At 42.4% G+C, this 20,353-nt stretch overlaps 1 protein-coding gene and 2 long non-coding RNA genes across 4 annotated transcripts; 1 reads left to right on the top strand and 2 right to left on the bottom strand.

Annotated features, from left to right (window-relative positions):
• Positions 1–11,729: 11,729 nt before the first annotated feature.
• Positions 11,730–12,724, bottom strand: LOC123447829. The gene is made up of 2 exons (XR_006631543.1): positions 12,404–12,724; positions 11,730–12,278 (listed from the first exon to the last, which is right to left on the bottom strand). It is a non-coding gene; the product is annotated as an uncharacterized LOC123447829 (long non-coding RNA).
• Positions 12,725–13,218: 494 nt separating this feature from the next.
• LOC123447819 (ABC transporter B family member 5-like) lies at positions 13,219–18,971 on the top strand. The gene is made up of 12 exons (XM_045124508.1): positions 13,219–13,499; positions 13,734–13,788; positions 14,286–14,461; positions 14,702–14,923; positions 14,994–15,232; positions 15,404–15,929; positions 16,016–16,289; positions 16,367–16,994; positions 17,065–17,293; positions 17,531–17,797; positions 17,884–18,147; positions 18,266–18,971. Exons 1-12 carry the CDS (start codon positions 13,227–13,229, stop codon positions 18,908–18,910), a joined length of 3,798 nt encoding a protein of 1,265 aa, XP_044980443.1. The 5' UTR covers positions 13,219–13,226; the 3' UTR covers positions 18,911–18,971.
• On the bottom strand, positions 14,338–19,265 carry LOC123447835. Of its 2 annotated transcripts, none has more exons than XR_006631544.1 (2): positions 19,176–19,265; positions 14,338–14,423 (listed from the first exon to the last, which is right to left on the bottom strand). It is a non-coding gene; the product is annotated as an uncharacterized LOC123447835 (long non-coding RNA). The 2 variants fall into 2 exon arrangements; XR_006631545.1 differs by having other exon boundaries at positions 14,338–14,494; positions 19,176–19,262.
• Between the last annotated feature and the right edge of the window lie 1,088 nt (positions 19,266–20,353).

Here is a 20,353-nt window from a genome sequence, read left to right as displayed (position 1 = left end):
CTGATAGGACTTTCACAAAGCACATACCTTGATAAAGTTTTGAAGAGGTTCAAAATGGAACAGTCCAAGAAAGGGTTCTTGCCAGTTTTACAAGGTACGAGATTGAGTAAGACTCAGTGCCCAGCAACTGATGAAGATAGAGAGCATATGCGCTCCGTCCCCTATGCTTCAGCCATAGGTTCTATCATGTATGCAATGTTGTGCACTAGACCGGATGTAAGCCTGGCCATAAGTATGGCAGGTAGGTTCCAAAGTAATCCAGGAGTGGATCACTGGACAGCGGTCAAGAATATCCTGAAGTACCTGAAAAGGACTAAGGAGATGTTTCTCGTGTATGGAGGTGACGAAGAGCTCGCCGTAAAAGGTTACGTCGATGCAAGCTTTGACACAGATCCATACGACTCTAAGTCGCAAACCGGATACGTATTTGTTCTTAATGGGGGTGCGGTAAGCTGGTGTAGTTCCAAGCAGAGCGTCGTAGCAGATTCTACATGTGAAGCAGAGTACATGGCTGACTTGGAGGCAGCTACGGAGGGTGTCTGGATGAAGCAATTCATGACGGATCTTAGAGTGGTGCCAAGCGCGCTGAATCCAATAACCTTGTTCTGTGACAACACGGGTGCCATTGCCTTAGCAAAGGAACCACGGTTTCACAAGAAGTCCAGACACATCAAACGACGCTTCAACCTCATCCGCGACTACGTCGAAGGGGAGGACGTAAACATATGCAAGGTGCACATGGATCTGAATGTAGCAGACCCGCTGACTAAACCTCTTCCACGGCCAAAGCATGATCAACACCAGAACTGTATGGGTGTTAGATTTATTACAATGTAATTCGCATGATGATGTGAGGGCTAGATTATTGACTCTAGTGCAAGTGGGAGACTGTTGGAATTATGCCCTAGAGGCAATAATAAATATAGTTATTATTATAATTCCTGTATCAAGATAATCGTTTATTATCCATGCTATAATTGTATTGAATGAAGACTCATTTACATGTGTGGATACATAGACAAAACACTGTCCCTAGCAAGCCTCTAGTTGGCTAGCCAGTTGATCAAAGATAGTCAGTGTCTTCTGATTATGAACAAGGTGTTGTTGCTTGATAACTGGATCACGTCATTAGGAGAATCACGGGATGGACTAGACCCAAACTAATGGACGTAGCATGTTGATCGTGTCATTTTGTTGCTACTGTTTTCTGCGTGTCAAGTATTTGTTCCTATGACCATGAGATCATATAACTCACTGACACCGGAGGAATACTTTGTGTGTATCAAACGTCGCAACGTAACTGGGTGACTATAAAGATGCTCTACAAGTATCTCCGAATGTGTTAGTTGAGTTAGTATGGATCAAGACTGGGATTTGTCACTCCGTGTGACGGAGAGGTATCTCGGGGCCCACTCGGTAATACAACATCACACACAAGCCTTGCAAGCAATGTAACTTAGTGTAAGTTGCGGGATCTTGTATTACGGAACGAGTAAAGAGACTTGCCGGTAAACGAGATTGAAATAGGTATGCGGATAGTGACGATCGAATCTCGGGCAAGTAACATACCGAAGGACAAAGGGAATGACATACGGGATTATATGAATCCTTGGCACTGAGGTTCAAACGATAAGATCTTCGTAGAATATGTAGGATCCAATATGGGCATCCAGGTCCCGCTATTGGATATTGACCGAGAAGTCTCTCGGGTCATGTCTACATAGTTCTCGAACCCGCACGGTCTGCACACTTAAGATTCGGTGTTGTTTTATGCGTATTTGAGTTATATGGTTGGTTACCGAATGTTGTTCGGAGTCCGAGATGAGATCACGGACGTCACGAGGGTTTCTGGAATAGTCCGGAAACGAAGATTGATATATAGGATGACCTCATTTGATTACCGGAAGGTTTTCGGAGTTACCGGGAATGTACCGGGAATGACGAATGGGTTCCGGGAGTTCACCGAGGGGGCAACCCACCCCGGAGAAGCCCATAGGCCATGAGGGTGGCGCACCAGCCCTTAGTGGGCTGGTGGGACAGCCCAAAGGGGCCCTATGCGCCTAAGAAAGAAAAATCAAAGAGAAAGAAAAAAAAGGAGGTGGGAAGGGAAGGAAGGACTCCCACCCACCAAACCAAGTCCAACTCGGTTTGGGGGGGAGCCTTCCCCCCTTGGCTCGGCCGACCCCCTTGGGGCTCCTTGAGCCCCAAGTCAAGGTCCCCTCCCTCCCACCTATATATACGGAGGTTTTAGGGCTGATTTGGGACGACTTTTCCACGGCAGCCCGACCACATACCTCCACGGTTTTTCCTCTAGATCGCGTTTCTGCGGAGCTCGGGCGGAGCCCTGCCGAGACAAGGTCATCACCAACCTCCGGAGCGCCGTCACGCTGCCGGAGAACTCTTCTACCTCTCCGTCTCTCTTGCTGGATCAAGAAGGCCGAGATCATCGTCGAGCTGTACGTGTGTTGAACACGGAGGTGTCGTCCGTTCGGTACTAGCTCGTGGGACTGATCGCGGGATTGTTCGCGGGGCGGATCGAGGGACGTGAGGATGTTCCACTACATCAACCGCGTTCACTAACGCTTCTGATGTACGGTCTACAAGGGTACGTAGATCACTCATCCCCACTCGTAGATGGACATCACCATGATAGGTCTTCGTGCGCGTAGGAAAATTTTTGTTTCCCATGCGACGTTCCCCAACAGATTCTTTGCTTTTCTTCAATGCAACTACTGATTCGGCATCAATAGTTTCGGATGTTTTGAGCACTTATGCCTCAGCTACGGGTCAACTTATAAACCCCTCTAAGTGTTCCATCCTATTCTCCGAAGGCTGTCCATCTGAAGTTGCAGAGCAGATTAAGTTGATCCTGGGTATCACACAGCAGGAATTTGAGCCAAGGTATTTAGGTTTACCAGTACCAGAAGGGCGAATGCATAAAGGACGCTTTGAATATTTGCAATCAAGATTGAGTAAGTGCTTGGTGGATTGGAGTGAAAAATACTCTTCCTTTGCGAGTAAGGAGGTCCTTATAAAGGATGTCGCCCAAGCTATCCCGGTCTATGTTATGAGCATCTTTAAGCTGCCTCTCTCGGTTTGTGATGACCTAACTAGAATGATGCGACAGTACTGGTGGGGAGTGGAGAATGGGAAGAAGAAAATGGCTTGGGTTGCTTGGGAGCGCATGACACTTCCTAAAGCCCAAGGAGGTATTGGTTTCCGAGATATGCGTGCCTATAACCAGGCATTGTTAGCAAAGCAGGCCTGGAGACTTTTAACATCACCAGATTCGTTGTGTGCTCGACTCCTCCGAGCAAAGTATTTTCCTAATGGCAATCTTATGGATATAGTATTCCCAGGTAACAGCTCAGCAGTTTGGAAGGGCATTGAGCACGTGCTGCAATTAGTTAAACGTGGAATGCTTTGGCGGGTTGGCAATGGGGCAAGTATTCGAGTTTGGAGGGATCCTTGGATCCCTCGGGGTCCTCCATTTACTCCTATTCTGCCTAAACGAAACTGTCGTCTCAACAGGGTTCAGAACTTCCTTGATGAAGGGGGGAATTGGCAGCTAAACCTGCTCCACCAGCACTTCTGCCAATCAGATATCGAAGCTATTCTGAAGATACGAACCTCCTCTAACCAGCCGGACGACTTTATCTCCTGGCCTTGGGATAAATCGGGTAATGTTATAGTTCGGAGTGCCTACCATTTTGCTATGTCTTCGGTAAGGGAGCAGGTTAATCCCGGTTCTGCAAGCAATGCACCCACGGGCGATCGGCCGATCTGGAAGTTGGTGTGGAGTGCTGATGCTCCCCCGAAGATGAGGCATTTTGCATGGCAGGTTATCTCAGGCTCTCTAACAACAAATGCAGAGAAGTCCAGACGGCACATTGGGAATTCCGGACACTGCAGTCTCTGTGATAGAGAGGAGGAATCGTCATTTCATGCTCTGTTGGTCTGCCCAAATGCCGCTCTAATGTGGGATGCAATGCAGCTCTCGTGGCCACTACCTAATCGGGTAGATATCCTTTGCACTGGATCAGAATGGCTCCTCCATTTGCTTGCTGAATCACAGGAGGACATCAGGAGCAGGATTATCATGGTACTTTGGCGAATCTGGCATCTTCGGAATGAACTGGTTCATGGCAAAACCATTCCCCCAGTGGATACATCCAGGTCTTTTCTATCTAACTATTATAATACGTACAAACACATTTCGTTAAGTGTCGACGAGATCCTGAAAGGAAAATCTCCAGTGCTCGATATGGGGCATCAGCAAGTTCACCAACATGTTCCTAAGTGCAAACTGGTTTGGCCACACCCAGCAGAACATGAGGTAGCGCTGTCAGTTGATGGATCATTCCTGGCTATGGATGGATCGGCTGGTTCGGGTATGATTTTGCAGGATAGTAAGGGAGCGGTAATTTTTGCTTCATACCGTAAGCTGTTTCACTGCAATGACGCCCTCGAAGCTGAGCTGCATGCAATCAAAGAAGGACTCCAGCTAGCTATGGAGCATTCTCAGGCTACACTTATCCTTCAATCCGACTGTGCAGAGGCACTTAGGATGATTGCCGATGCTATCCCTAACAGATCAGCTTATGGACACTTGGTGACGGATATCAGGGAGTATATGAACATTAGGGCTTTTGTTCCTGTCAAAATTTCCCGAGAACAGAATAGGGTTGCACATTGTTTAGCGAACTTTGGTAGAGGTGGCGACAGCACAGCCTGCTGGTTGGGGCGTCCACCTCCATGTATCCGCAGCTTAGTCGCTGATGATTGTAACTCTATCACTATAGAATAAAAACCCTATGTTGTCTCGCAAAAAAAGGAAAAAAAAGGAAAAAAAAATCTAACGAGTGACGTGCGCACGGGCGTCGTCTCGTGCGGCGGCTGGTGCTCGCGTAGTGATGGACCTCCAGGTGGACGGATGGGACTGGTTTTCTCTATTTGTTTTTCTTTTTTTAGAGAAGGAACTGATTTTCTCCGTTGAATGCACTATGCATGCAAGGCCTACTAGGATCATGTAAAGCTTGAAGCCCGACGACCATACGTACACGTGCATTTGTTTACCACATGACAAACACGTGCTTATATCTGGTCACTACATACTGATTAACTTTGTCAACCATGACTAACTTTTTTCTGCAAGAAAACATCGTAACAACTAGTTATTTATAAATAAATAAATAAACAAGCATTATAAGACAATATGACAACTAGATAGAACTGAAATGACAAGTACAGAAAGCATTTGTGACAAGTGAATTTTATAAAGCATTGAATTTTTTTATGAGCCAATATGACAACTAGTAAATATTAAAATGACAAGTACAACAAAGCGTTTGTGACAAGTGGATTTTATAAGCAATGAAAAGCTTTATGAAACAACATGGCAACTAGGTAGCATTAAAATGATAAGCACACATCAAAAAGATTGTGGCAAGTGGATTTATAAGCATTGGCAAGCTTTATTAGTGCATGGCAACTAGGTAGTACTAAAAATGACAAACATAATTTTTTTTGAGGCAACTGGATTTAAAAATACCAACAAGCTTTTTATGAAACAACATTGAAATATGGTAATTAAGTTATTTCTCTCAGACAATTAAGTGGTTAATAATATGGCAAGTGGGTTAAACAATGTGGCAAGTACGAACGTGAAAAAAATTGTCGAAACATGTCGATATGGGATCTAGTTTTGAAGAGCTCGTCGCGAGAAAATCAACGACGAAAACGGATCATCGATCGAATTAAAGATTTTGTAGATAAAACTTTAAATTTCAAATATTAAAAAGAATCTTGATGATATTACTGCATGCATGCATGATGGAGTGAGGAAGAATTAACGGCACCATATCAATACATATGGCAGAAGCAGGTATACAAGTGTGGTGGGCCATCGGGCAAGATGCTCCGTGTGTGTGCTCCAGCTTGATTAGGCCAACATACAACCCATTATGCGATGTGGAAGGAGGATTAGCCAATGATACGTGCATTAGCGGAGCTATTAACGGGCGCCGCACAGGAAGCCTATCGTGCGGCGCCGCTACATAGCGACGTCCAAGAAAAAAAGAATTCTTGAAGTAATGTCTAAACCCAAGGATATGTCGGTGCGGGGAGTGGCCGTGTGCGCCACAAACCTGGAAGTTATTTCGACTCGTTTTTGTGTATCGACACGGCGCGCTTTAAATTCACCGTACGCTTTATGTTCTATAGGAAAATGGTTGGGAGCTCTAGCTAATCATTTTTTAGAAGAAACCATGTATTTATTCATAAAAGTAGCAACATATAATAGAGAAGGGAGAGACAACACACATGACAATTTATATCACCATCGAGCCGCCGTCGACGCCGAAGCGTTCACCTAAGGAGAGAAACATAGGTCTCCAACTTGCCAAGATCCATGATAATGCCATGGCAGGCAAGCTGCGTTATGAGCCTCTGAAAGGCGTTGTCCCAAGTGGCAATGCACATGTTGATGTGGATCGTCGGCCGAAAAAATCCTTCACACATCTTGGATCGAGGTCTTGAAGGTCTCGACTGACAGAACTATCGAAAAACTCGAAAACCGACAACCATCTTCCACCGCAAAATCTTCACGTAGACTATCCCTTACAAGACCGGCGTTGCAACAACGGCCAACTCAAAGACACAAACTTCTGGCTTCATCATGACAATGGAGAGGCAGCCGACGCAACGCGAACGAAGGCAAAGAAACAAGAACCTGAGCAAGATCTACACCGACGTATTAAGGAACTCGCTCGATCACAAACCCATGGCTCCTCGACGTCGCGGAAGAGCGCCGTCAAGTCGGTGGCCTAGAAAACTTTATTCGTGGTGACAACGTCAGCACCGACCAAGCGCAGACACCTGACATACCTATCCTAAATCTATCTATAGACCGGACGGAAGGACCTAACTGACCGTTGATGCGCATTGGCCGTCTCCGTGATCGTCCGATTTAGTCTTTATAAATTTGGTACACAACAAAAGACCTGGTCTTCCCGTAAAAAAAGACCAGCTGGTCGTCGCAATTTTTTTTAAACTGGTCGACGCATATATGGGTCAAAACGTGCCGGCGACGCGTGCAGCCTATGGGCCGGCCCAATCTCGTGAGGTCCCTGTAATATTTTTCTTCTTTGTTTTGGAAAACTGACTGCTGGATTATTTTATCTGTTTTCTCTTTTAAAACATAAGATGTTCGGTGTGTGCTTTAAAATATTTTCATGTGTACCAAAATTGTGTAGGATATATTAAAAAATAATCATTGTACATTAAAAAGATGTTCACGGTATGTCATTTTTTACAGCACACTAAACAAATCACTGTATATAGAAAAAATTCAGTGTAAACTTAAAAAGATGGTTCATCCTAGATTAAAAAAAGTTCGTCCGTAAAACAAATCGTCATATGTTAAATAATTTTTCCCTACATTAAAAAGTTCATTTCATATAAAAATGGTTATCGCCTCAAAAACATTTGTTTACAATATGTTGTATAAGAAAGTTCATAAAGGAAAAATGCAAAAGATTCCAAAATAAAACTAAAGCAAAAGGAAAAAAAACTAAAAAATAAAAAAATAGAAGGAAAACCAGAAGAAGGAAAATGTGGAAAATAAATGTAAAAATGGAAAAGGAAATAAAAAATAAAAAAGAGAAACCAAAAATGAAAGGCGGGAAACGCTACAAAATCAACATATTTTTTGTGATGAGCCACTTGTGTCATGTAAAACCGATAAAATGTTACGTACTCAGCTTCCCACAAAGAGGACGTGCCAATCTTCTGCTTATGTGAAATCCAAGTGATGATGCTCGAACCGAGGAAGAATAGCATCCTAGTGTGCTCTTCTGCTGATCAATGTCGCCAGCGTGGTCGCTGCCAGATTTCTTTAGAAGAGAGAAATGTGTTATCGAAGGAAATAAGAAAAAAAAAGTATGGTGATACTCTTTTGAAAGAAAAATGATAGGTATTCCTGAAGTAATGTTTAAACCCAATAATTTCACCAATCAAAGATAAAGGATCCCACTTAATGGGAAAATGAGGTATCTTTTTTGGAAAGGTTCTCTACTTACGACTTTGCTAACATCTTCCTCTTTGCTAACCCGCTTGCCTACAAAAATGAGTAGGCAAGGCTACGCAAACTCAGTTGTTGACTTTGACTGTTTTGTAATAGACTAAGCGATGGAGCATGTGGTTTAATTCGTTGTTGCAAAGTTAGCCAATCAAACCCGTGCCGACCTTCCAGCGTGATAGACATATCCATAACTGATTATCTCGCCCACGTGGCATAAGACTTGTTTCGCCAGTACCCAACGTTGCATCTTGCATGCGTGGTGCCTCCTTGAACCAACTCACGATCTCGGCCGCGTAAACAATGTCAGGGCACAGATTCACCCAGGACCGTTGGCTTTCGACGATGCTACGCTAGCGGGTGGTGTCGATCGCGTCGCCACCATTGTGTTGCCAAGTTTTAATCTCATTTTCCGCCCGCATCTGCACTAAGTGGATTGCAGCCGCTCATGCCGTCGGTCTCGAGAATTTTCATGGTGTAGCTCCCCTGGAAAAGAGTGACCTTGCCTTCCTCTACCACACTTTGATGCTTAGGTAGTATGGCATCAAGCCTAGGTCGGTCATGACGAACAAATCATGCGTTTGTAACTTGAACATATCGATATCTGGCGTGGTGGTGCCGATGACCACCAAGTCGTTTATGTAGACGCCAACAAGAAGGAACGACCATGCATCCCCTTCATGTACAAGGGCATCTTTTGAACCCAAGTGACACGAGGAAGGAGTCCAACTTGGCGTCCCAAGCGCGGGATGCTTGGCGTGGACTGTACATCGCGTTCTTCAACCACAACACATTGTGCTCTTGCCTAGTGTCAACAAACCCGACGGGTTGGTACACCTAGACCCCTTCAAGAGATCGCCTTCGAGGAATGCACTTTTGACGTCCATGTGATGGACTTGCCACCCACTATGCGCCACCAGAGCAAGCAACAGTCGCCCTGTCTTCGTACGGGTAACCGACGCGCACACCTCGTAGCCCTTAGCGACCAAATTGCCCTTGTGCTTCACCACGACCACATCGAATAGATCGGGCGCCTGAAGCGCCAAATAGGGTTTGCCCAGTGTGCAACTTGTTGCAATCGGAAAAGGTAGGATTTTGCAAGGGTTTTTCCTTAGCTATGATTTCGCCTTAACTAGTTGCTCCATGTATCTTTGGCCCAACCAACTCAGTCACAGGCTCACACCAACAATGCAATGCAATGCGGGAGCTATTTTTCTCTTCCAGCGAGACCGAAGGGCCTCTCATTGAAGTACTTCGACTAATCGGGCTAGCCCACTAACGCACAGTGAAATAGACAAGTTAGGAAGAAAATGTGGGCACGAGGGGTTTCGAACATTTTACTATATGCCAAAAACATATTTTTAATAAGTGATCAATATATTTTGTATACACATTTAACATTTTCCAAATGCTTATTTAACATTTTCAAATATTTTTTCAATATTTTAGTACTTACTTAAAAAATTTCAAATACTTATTCAATATTTTAAAAATACTCGTTCAAAATTTTAATATATCAATATTTTTAAATACTTGTTTAATATGTTTTATATACCTGTTCAGCATTATTAATACTTCTTTCGAATTTTCAAATACTTTTTCAATCGCTCACCAAGACATAGCGATGCCGCCAATGCAAGAAGGACCCTATTTCCCACTCGTTGCCTCAAACTGCCGGCGCTTCGCATAGACAAACAACGGAACAACGACGCAACGGGCCAGCCCGTTTAAGTGTTTCAGCATTCTCGGTTTTGTAGAGTTTCCCGGCCGGTTCTTCATATTTTCAAAAACTTCTAAAAGGTTACCTAAAGTTGTTTTTTTTTTCACTTTTCTGTTTTTTTTCTTTTTTCTCTCTCCTGTTATTATTAATTTTTCCCTTTTTATTATTATATCTTTTATTTTTGTTAAGTTTATTTTTTAACAAATGTTCATAGTTTCAAAATTTGTTCCTTTTTAAAATAATTCGATTTTATTCACAATGGAAAAAATTTCATGGTTTCAAAATTTGTTCACAATTCGATAAAAGTCTACGTTTTCAAAAAAAAAAATCACAATTCGAACTTGTTTCACCAATTGATAATTTTATTCACGAATTTGTTAATGTTTCTGAATTCGTTCATGACTCAAAAAATGTTCGCGGTTTCAAAATTTATCCACAATTAGAAAAAAAATCATAATTTTGTTCACAAATTGGAAAAAAAATCATGTTTCAAATTTTGTTCACAATTCGAAAAATGTTCACAATTTTATAATTTTCTTCACGGATTTGAAATTTGTTTATGTTTCAAATTTTGTTCACAATTCAAAAAGTGTTTGTGGTTTCCAAATTTGTTTACAGATTCGAAAAATGTCCACTATTTTATGATTTTGTTCATGAATTTTAAATTTGTTCATGTTTCAAAAGTTGTTCACAATTCAAAAAATGTTTACAGTTTCAAAATTTATTCACAATTAGAAAAATGTTCACAATTTTATAATGTTGTTGACGAATCTGAAATTTGTTCATGTGTCAGAATTTGTTCACAATTCGAAGTTCTTTTTGTGTTTTTTAAATTTGTTTGGCAGTTTAAAAATGTTCCACTTTTTAAAATATGTTCTCAAATTAGAAAAATTTAGAGATTTTTTCTAAAAAAAATAACGTATTACAAATTGATAAAATGTCCATATTTGAAAAAACGTTTGCAATTGCAAAAAATGTTTGTGGTTTGAAAGTTTGTTCTGGAAAAAAAATCGCGTTTGAAAAAGTATTCAGGAATTTTAAAAAATGTTTGGTGTTTCAAATTTTTGTCATATATTTCATGAAGTTCCATTTACAATTCCAGAAAATGCCCACGGTTTCATTTTTTCGTAATTTAATGAAATGTTCCATTTTTCAAATATTTGTCCAAAAATTCAAAAAACATTCACGGTTTAAAATTTTGTTTCAGAATTTCATGTTTTTTTAACATACTTTGAAAACACGAACATTTTTTCACGTTTTCAAAAAATATTCACGTTTTGAAAATGTGTTCTGGAATTGTGAGAAATGTTCACGCTTTCAAGAATGTTCAGGGTTACAAAACATGTTCTGGAATTTTGAAAAATGTTCACGTTTTAGGAAATGATATAGAAATTAGAAAAATGTTCGATTTTCAATTATTGTTCAGAATGTGAAAAATGTTGCATTTTTCAAATTTTGTTTACACATGGAAAAAATGTCCACGTTTTCAGAAAATGTTCGCAAATTTGAAATTTCTACATAATTCTAAAAGATGGCGAGAATATTCTAAAATTGTTTGAGTTTGTTACAAAATATTCATAACTTCAATAAAGAGTTTGAAATTTAAAACATTGTTTGCACTTTTTGAAGTAATGTTCAGTTTGCGCAGCTAATTTTAGTTCTTTAGAGTTTGCTCTACTTGTTATGTAAGCAATGCTTGACAGATATATGCATTAGTAGTTGGTCCGTGTTCGAATCCCAGCTAGGCTGCTGCTATTTTTGCCCATTTTCCGTCCGACAGCTTGATTCAGCTCAGTCTGCTGCGCCCTGTGCGACAGGTCGTCTATTTGCCGCAGAATGCAGCGAATAGGACCTCTCCCAATGCAAGGCCGAGTTGTATGCAAGGAATTCTCATTCATTCTCAGGCCCAAGTAAACGAAACCTGACACTTCATTACAAAAAAAGTGCTGATGCTACTGTAATTTAGATGCAAGATTTTCTTCGCACACATACAAACATAGTCAATGAAGTAATAGTATCTTCAGTCAGAAATAAATACAAATACACCCCTCAAAATCATAGAAATACACAGTACCCCAACTTAGGTCCTACACGCTATGCCCTAATCTGTATATAAGAAGGATAAGAACAAAAGGAGAAAAGGACCAAGCCATGCCAATTGCAGAAGTTCTCACGCCAATAATCCTACACCTACTAACAGTTACGTAATTTGTTACGAAACCTTCCTCCTAATCCTCTCTCCCCCCTGATTTTCAAGTGGGGTGGGGCCATCCTTCCCCTATTTTCCAATCAAAGGTTGCCAAGTGGATCTCCTTTGTAAGATGTACGTAGCCATCCCGTAGGTGTAGCATTGCTCCATTTGGCTCACTCCAGCAGCTGCCAGATCGCCATCGTGGCGCGAATGACTGGCTCCAAATCTGGGTGCTGAACATCCTGCGATACCTCCTGCCACTGGCAGGCAAGACGAGGCCTACTAAGCACCTGCCAGCCAAGACGAGGCGAACTTAACATAGGAAAATGATCAAGCAAAAAAAATAAAATTATTCTTACATCTGAGCTGATGCAGCCAAAAGAAGAAAATGATGCCTACGACTGAGCTGACGCACCAAGTGTCCTAGTCATCCTCTGATGTGGACACCTAGACAAGAAAAAACAGCTCCTTGCATTAAAATTATCAGCAGAGTTTGCCCCTAGGCCAGCCACTGTCAAGGAAGAGGGGTTTTCATCGACCGTCGCTTTCACAATGTTCATCAGTTTGGGTCTGCAGGACAAAGACATCCATTAATTAAGGATGCACTCCAAACATCATTCAGGCACTTTCTACTGGTGGTATTGGCACTGAAACGGATCGGTACATAAATTATTTCACCACGATGACGAGTTCAACGAAAGCTTTAGGGGGATTTTACTACTGCGTAATTCCCAAATGTTTACTCGGTCTATGCATAATTCAGACAGCTGCATGTACTTGAGAGTAAAAAAATAGAGAAAAACCTGAGAAGCAATAGATCAAAAGTTTGGTGAACAAATAAAATGATAGACAGGTTCCTTCAAACACCTTTTGTGTTTGAAGTTGAAATCTAATGTTAAAAATCCAGCAAAAACAAAAAGTCATGGCGAGTTACTGTGCAAATGGAAAATGTGCATCTGTGAAGGAGTGCATTTCCAAGGGTGAGCGAATAGGATATGTTGCTCTTGTGGCCAGTTTTGTTATCCTACTCGTCTCTAGGTTGGCATCGCACCTTGTTGACACATTTATCTGTGTCATTTTCCTTTTTTACCCAACTGTCAACCACATCTAACTTTATGGTTGCTCTTGTGAATTGACTTACCTGAGAACTAACAAGACAATGACACTATAAAAGCAGAAGTTAACTCAACAGCTAGAGCAATAGACCCAGCGCTAGTCAAGTACCTGGTAGGCATAGCATGGGAGAAACAAATAATGCAAGAGCTGATGGTGGACTCAAGGGTGGAGAAGAGGAAGACAAAGGCAGGAAGAAGATGACCAAGGGTGGCAAGGTGTCGTTCCATGACCTGTTCAAGAACGCGGACGCCGCTGATGTGGCGCTGATGCTGGTTGGCACGGTCGCCGCGCTTGCGAGCGGCATGTCACAGGTGGTCATGTCGATCATCTTCGGGCGGATGGTAGATGCCTTTGGAGGTGCCACCCCGGACACCATCCTTCCCCGAGTCGACAAGGTACCCTTTTGATTCTGTATGAATCTGCAAGCATGCAACACCACTGAAACTTGTTACATATTGGCTGATAAGAACTTGCTCACAGGACACAGATATGAAATTATACATTAACCTGATAAGAGATTCTTCATTTTTCATGCCCTCAATTTACAAAATACACACGTCATGTTCTTTTATTTGACTATATATCAGAAGAATATGGATCTTGTAATATGGCTGTCATATTTCTTTCAGGTGGTTCTAGAGTTTGTCTACTTAGCAATTGGAACATGGCCTGCTTGTTTTCTCCGTAAGTATGACCTACACATACGATCTTTATGTTATCTTTGCATGGTCTTTCCTATTATTTATGTATTTCCCAGAAACAAGTAGACCCAATTGAATGCTACTATTCATCAAGTCACCAGCCACCCAAGCTATGATACTCAATTACCATAAGAGTCAGAGGTTTCTCAACAACAAAAATTGTTGCATTGACACTTCAGTACCATGACATATTATTTATGTACTCCAAATATGTATGATGTTGTATGTTGTCATACTTGATCACATGTAAATATAGCATATAAGTATGTCTGGTGAAAGTTCAACTCAGTATTATTTGAGTATGTTAATACCTATGAATATGATATGCTCAAAATCAAGTGTTTTGAGCATCATAATACCTACGAATACCGCAGGCGTATACTCAATATCAGATCGTCCATTGATGCTTTTTACTGCATCATGAGTTTCATTTAATATCCACTGAAATCATTCTTAATTAATAATACATATGCTTACCAGAGATATCATGCTGGACCATGACCGGGGAGAGGCAGGCAGCTCGCTTTCGATCTTTGTATCTCAGGTCGGTTTTGAGGCAAGACATGGCATTCTTTGACACAGAAATGAAAGGTGGACAGGTAGTGTTCGATACATCTGCTGACACAATACTAATTCAAGATGCGATTGGCGAGAAGGTACAAAGAATGCAGCTTCTTCTTTTCCTTTACCTGCTACAAAAAGAAGAACATGTTGCTTTAACTTCTATGAGAATACATCTCTTGTTTTTGGTGTTTGATGGATGATCACAGAAAGCCAATAAACACGACGATAATTATACTTGTAGTAAGACCTTGATATAATTCAGCATTAACAGTTTGCATTAAGTCATAATCTTATTTAGTTCTTGTTTTGCATTTCCCATTCCTTTTCCCTAGGTAGGGAAGTTTCTACAGCTTCTTACCACTTTCATTGGTGGGTTTGCGGTGGCATTTATCAAAGGCTGGCTCCTAACCCTTGTAATGCTTTCTACTATACCACCACTAATCGTTGCAGCTGCAATCGTCTCAAAGATGCTTTCCAAAGTATCCAGCGAGGGCCTAGCATCATACATGGATGCAGGAAATATTGTAGAACAGACAATTGGATCCATAAGAACGGTAGGCCCTTTGTTGATGATGTAATCATTAACAACAAGTTCTCAACTAACCAGCATTCATACTTTAACAGGTGGTTTCATTCAATGGTGAAAAGAAAGCCATGGACCAGTACAATAATCTCATAAAGAAGGCATACAAGGGTACGGTCAAGGAAGGGGCTATTCAAGGCTTTGGCCTGGGTTTCCTTTCTTTGGTCTATTTCTCCAGCTTTGGACTAATTGTATGGTATGGCAGTAAGTTAACCCTTGACAGAGGATATAGTGGAGCAGATGTCATGAACATATTGTTTGCTGTCCTGGTAGGAGCAAGGTTAGTATTGACTATTGACGCAAAAATAGCTGCACCAGCTACTAAGCAAGTTCCACTAATATAGATCAATAAGCTATAGTGCTTCACAACAAATTGCTAAATACTTCCATAAATCAAACCTTAAGATGAAATATGTGTTCTAACTTGCAAATTTTCAACTGTTTGGGTTAGAGCATTGGGTGATGCAACTCCCTGCATTGCTTCCTTTGAGGAAGGAAGAGTTGCTGCATACAGATTGTTTACAACAATCAACAGGAAACCAGAGATTAACTATGATGATACTACTGGTGTTGTGTTAGAAGACATCAAAGGTGATGTAGAGCTGAGGGATGTGTCTTTCAGTTACCCAAGCAGGCCAGAGCAACTAATATTTGATGGATTTTCAATGCATGTATCAAGCGGCACGACAATGGCCATAGTTGGGGAGAGTGGGAGTGGCAAAACAACAGTCATTAATTTAGTTGAGAGATTTTATGATCCACAGGCTGGCGAAGTGTTGATCGATGGAATGAACATCAGGAGTTTTAAGCTAGAATGGATGAGAGGGAACATTGGCCTTGTTAACCAGGAACCAGTACTCTTCATGACATCTATAAAAGAGAACATAGCCTACGGCAAAGAGGATGCAACATTGGAGGAGATCAAGAAAGCAGCCGAGCTTGCCAACGCGGCAAGATTCATTGAGAATTTGCCTAACGTACTTACATAAACACAATCTGTTCAACAATAGCCCGGTCCCACGTATATAAACATAAACCTAATGATGTCTTCATATGTTTTCAGGGTTATGATACAGCAGTTGGGCAACGTGGTGCCCAGCTTTCAGGGGGGCAGAAGCAAAGGATTGCGGTTGCGAGAGCCATCCTAAAAAATCCGAATATCCTTTTGCTCGATGAAGCGACCAGTGCATTGGATTTAGAGTCTGAGAGGGTTGTCCAAGAAGCACTAAACAACATCATGGTTGGGAGAACCACGATTGTCGTGGCACATCGTTTGAGCACTGTTAGAAATGCCCACTGCATATCAGTTGTTTCTGGAGGAAAAATAGTCGAAGAAGGTTAGTATCTCCCCTGCTTGACCTTTACTTTGGTTCTGTGCCGAAACAGATGAACTAAATTGAAATGGTCCACTCAGGACATCATGATAAATTGGTAAAGGATCCTGCCGGAGCATACTCTCAACTTATTCGACTACAAGAGGCACATCAAGAAAATTGCGAGCAGTTAAATGCTGGATTATCAAGCCCATTATCTAAAAGAAATCAAGAACAATCAATTGGTACAAGTTCAGCTGGGACAAGCCATCATTCTGTAATTCCCCCTGTCAACTTGCCTGGCCCTACTGCATTACTTGATTATGATGGTGCAGATGGTGAGAAAGCAATCGAGAACACAGATGTCAAGGTTTCCAAGAAGGCCCCAATGGGACGCTTAATTAGCCTAAACAGACCAGAGACAGCATTTCTTCTATTTGGTTCTCTTGCGGCAGCAATTGATGGAACTATCTACCCAATGATGGGTTTGGTAATGGCTAGTGCTGCTAAAACATTCTATGAATTACCAGCAGACAAGCGACAGGAAGATTCTATCTTTTGGGGATTGCTGTGTATTGGGCTGGGTGCGATGGGTATGATATCAAAGCTAGCAAATAGCCTTCTATTTGCAATAGCTGGTGGGAAACTTATAGAACGCATTCGTGCTTTCACATTTAAAAACATAGTGCACCAAGATGCTGCTTGGTTTGATCATGCTGCAAATTCTAGGTGAGATATCTTAATTTATTCTCGAAATGGAATAATGACAATACTAACAATCCCTTTCATCTCTTATTAGTGGAGCACTTGGTGGAAGGTTATGTGTTGATGCCCTTAATGTGAGACGCCTTGTAGGGGGTAACTTGGCCTTAATAATCCAATGTACTGCAACACTTATTTGTGGAATAGTAATAGCTATGAGTGCAGACTGGAAGCTTTCGTTGGTCATCTTAATTGTAGTTCCTTTAATGGGTCTCCAGGCTTATGCTCAAGTGAAGTTCCTACAAGGGTTTAGTCAAAATGCTAAGGTGAGCCATGAATTAGTCCTATTTTTGCCTCTTTTTTCCATTTCTAAAGTACAAAATCTTGAAAGGTAGACTCGATACACACCTCATGCTGACAGGAGGTGGATAACTTAGAACAGCTGATTAACAGTTGTCTCTGTGCTACTATGATGTCAACAGTGCTTTCTTTCTTATGAACATTGCCATATTGGTGCCACTTGTAATATATTTTCCCCATTATTTATGAATCTGTGATAACAGACCATGTATGAAGAAGCAAGTCAAGTGGCAACTGATGCAGTTGGTAACATGAGAACAGTAGCCTCTTTTTGTGCCGAGAAGAGAGTGGTAACAAAATACAATCAGAAATGCCAAGCTTCTAAAAATCAAGGAATTCGAACAGGAATAGTTGGAGGCATTGGTTTTGGTTTCTCATATACGATGCTATATGTCACGTCTGCTCTTTGTTACTATGTTGGTGCGAAGTTTATTAGTCAAGGCAACTCCGATTTTGGCGGCGTCTTCAAGGTAACCATCAGGAATCATTTCGATACAAAAAAAAATCCTATCCAGATATCCTACTATGATATTTAATTCAAATTATTATAATGCAGGCTTACTTTGCTCTGGTTTTGGCCATGATTGGAGCATCACAAACTAGCGCTATGGCTTCTGATTCAACCAAGGCAAATGATTCTGCAACTTCCATATTCAAAATCTTAGATAGAAAATCCCAAATCGATTCCAGCAGTGAAGAGGGTTCTACCATGGAGCTTGTCAAGGGTGACATTGATTATATGCATATCAGCTTCAAATACCCATCCCGTCCAGATGTTCAAATATTCAGCGACTTCACCTTGAACATTCCCTCTAGAAAGGTCTTATTCAAAACCAGAAGTTATTTTTTCATTTTCTCGCTCCTAATCTGAGGGGTTCAATTTACCATTATTCAATCAAAAAATCCCAGGAATTTACTTAGTAACATGTATGTTGCAGACTGTTGCGCTTGTTGGTCAAAGTGGCAGCGGCAAATCTACGGTAATTGCTTTACTAGAGCGTTTCTATGATCCAGATTCTGGTGCAATCTTATTGGATGGAGTGGAAATAAAAAACCTAAAGCTCAGTTGGTTGAGGGATCAGATGGGATTGGTAAGCCAAGAACCAGTCCTTTTCAACGATACAATACGAGCCAACATAGCATACGGAAAGCATGAAGAGGTGACCGAGGAAGAGATTGCTGCGGCTGCTAAAGCAGCCAATGCCCATGAATTCATATCGAGCATGCCACAGGGGTACAGCACGTCGGTTGGAGAGAGAGGGACCCAACTGTCCGGTGGGCAGAAACAGCGCGTAGCTATTGCAAGGGCTATTCTGAAGGACCCGAGGATACTTCTTCTGGATGAGGCAACGAGTGCGTTAGATGCCGAGTCAGAGAGCGTTGTTCAAGATGCACTGGACCGCGTGATGCTCAGCAGGACAACTGTCATTGTGGCGCACCGCCTCTCGACGATCCAGGGGGCTGATATAATTGCGGTTCTGAAGGACGGCGCAATAGTGGAGAAAGGAACGCATGAGACCCTGATGGGCATCGCCGGCGGGGCATATGCTTCGCTTCTAGAGCTTCGCCCCAATGCAACATAATACAATAATTCGGGCAATGGCATCAATTCGAGCTACTCAATTGTACGGTTGGCTATTGGCTTACACAATTTAGTCTGTTTAGATTAGATATACTGCAACCGGAAATGCAGGCGTCTTATCGAAATTATACAACATGTTCCATGACAAAGATTAGGTGCAGCCTAAAGTTAGGCTGCATTGCCAACAAGCTGCCATACAGTAGTTAGGCACATATACACTGTTATTACTCTCCAAATCAGTCCTTACAGGGGATGCTGGTGGGTACCTTGGGGGACTGCTACAGGCGGCCGTCTCAGGGGATCCTCGTTGACGCTGAGATAGAGGAGGCGATCCACCACCGAACGAATCTGCTCTGCCGGAGAGCCAGACTGCGTGCGGCGCCTGGCTCCGGCCGCGCTCCTCCGCGGGCAGATCTTGCTGCTCGCTGCGCCATCCCGTGCAGCGCCGGGGGACCTCCTCGCCGGTGAACGCGAACCGGAGGGCCGATGCCTCCGCCGCTGCGAGGGGAACATGCGCCGGGCAGGGGACAGGCCGACGCCGGCGGCAGGGGCGGGATATTCGGCCCGCGAGAAAGGACGGGCTGGACTAGGTGGGGAAAGGGAAGGGCTCGGCCCATCTAGACCGCAGCTGCAACCGAAAATAATACAAAAAAAAGAGAGAGATACAATCAAGAGCGACCTGTCACCTGCCTCCGTCACCACTATAGTAACCCAAAAAAAAAAAAAAGCCGGATCACCTTTTCACCACTATAGACACCATTATTGATGTTGAACGAATTAGACCGAAGAAACATCCGGTACATGTCATTGAACTCCACATCTCACACCTTGCATGACTAAAATGTCTGAAAGGGAAACCATATGTGCTTATCATGAACCATGCATCCAGCACATGATCCATCATCTTTGAGATGCTATCGATGCAGACCACAATCTGCATGTGCTCCTGGAGTACCTCCCATGCTTCACGCCGGAGAAAAACGTCGTCACAACAGCGGAGCCCGGGGACACAGTCTATCACGATGATGTCGCGGCCATGCCATCCATACTTAAACAAACTGGTTTTCAAATTCAACCGTAATGCAGATTGCCTCGTCAGGGAAGGATGTGAAGATTTCTTATTCATCGCCGCCATAGCCATCGCCAATGCCAAGATGATGAACAACCCAAAATACTAAGAAACTAATGCCTAAACCAATTAATCCACACGCTTGGATTTGACAATTCCCTCACTACCAACGACCAAGCTCGTCTGCGGAGGGAACCGCCAGAGGACGACAACCAAAGGAACCTCATTGGCGGCTGGAGGCTGAGAACACCTTTCCTTCTTTGTCGTTTCCTATTTCACGCTTAAGGCACCAAATACAATACTATCGATGCCACAACAGCTACTGTTTCCTATTTCGCCCTTAAGGCACCAAATACAATACTATCGATGCCACAA

This window comes from Hordeum vulgare, chromosome 1H, assembly GCF_904849725.1.
Source record: "Hordeum vulgare subsp. vulgare chromosome 1H, MorexV3_pseudomolecules_assembly, whole genome shotgun sequence".
Taxonomy (NCBI): domain Eukaryota; kingdom Viridiplantae; phylum Streptophyta; class Magnoliopsida; order Poales; family Poaceae; genus Hordeum; species Hordeum vulgare.
This window is presented reverse-complemented; position numbering and strand designations above follow the sequence as displayed.

What these genes read in the sequence shown, in the direction of transcription:
- LOC123447819 (XM_045124508.1), top strand. Translation starts at nt 13,227, where the DNA reads ATGGGAGAAACAAATAATGCAAGAGCTGATGGTGGACTCAAGGGTGGA. An exon ending in ATGGCCTGCTTGTTTTCTCC is followed by an intron (nt 13,789 to 14,285) that starts GTAAGTATGACC and finishes TATGCTTACCAG; the next exon opens with AGATATCATGCTGGACCATG. An exon ending in GCTGTCCTGGTAGGAGCAAG is followed by an intron (nt 15,233 to 15,403) that starts GTTAGTATTGAC and finishes TGTTTGGGTTAG; the next exon opens with AGCATTGGGTGATGCAACTC.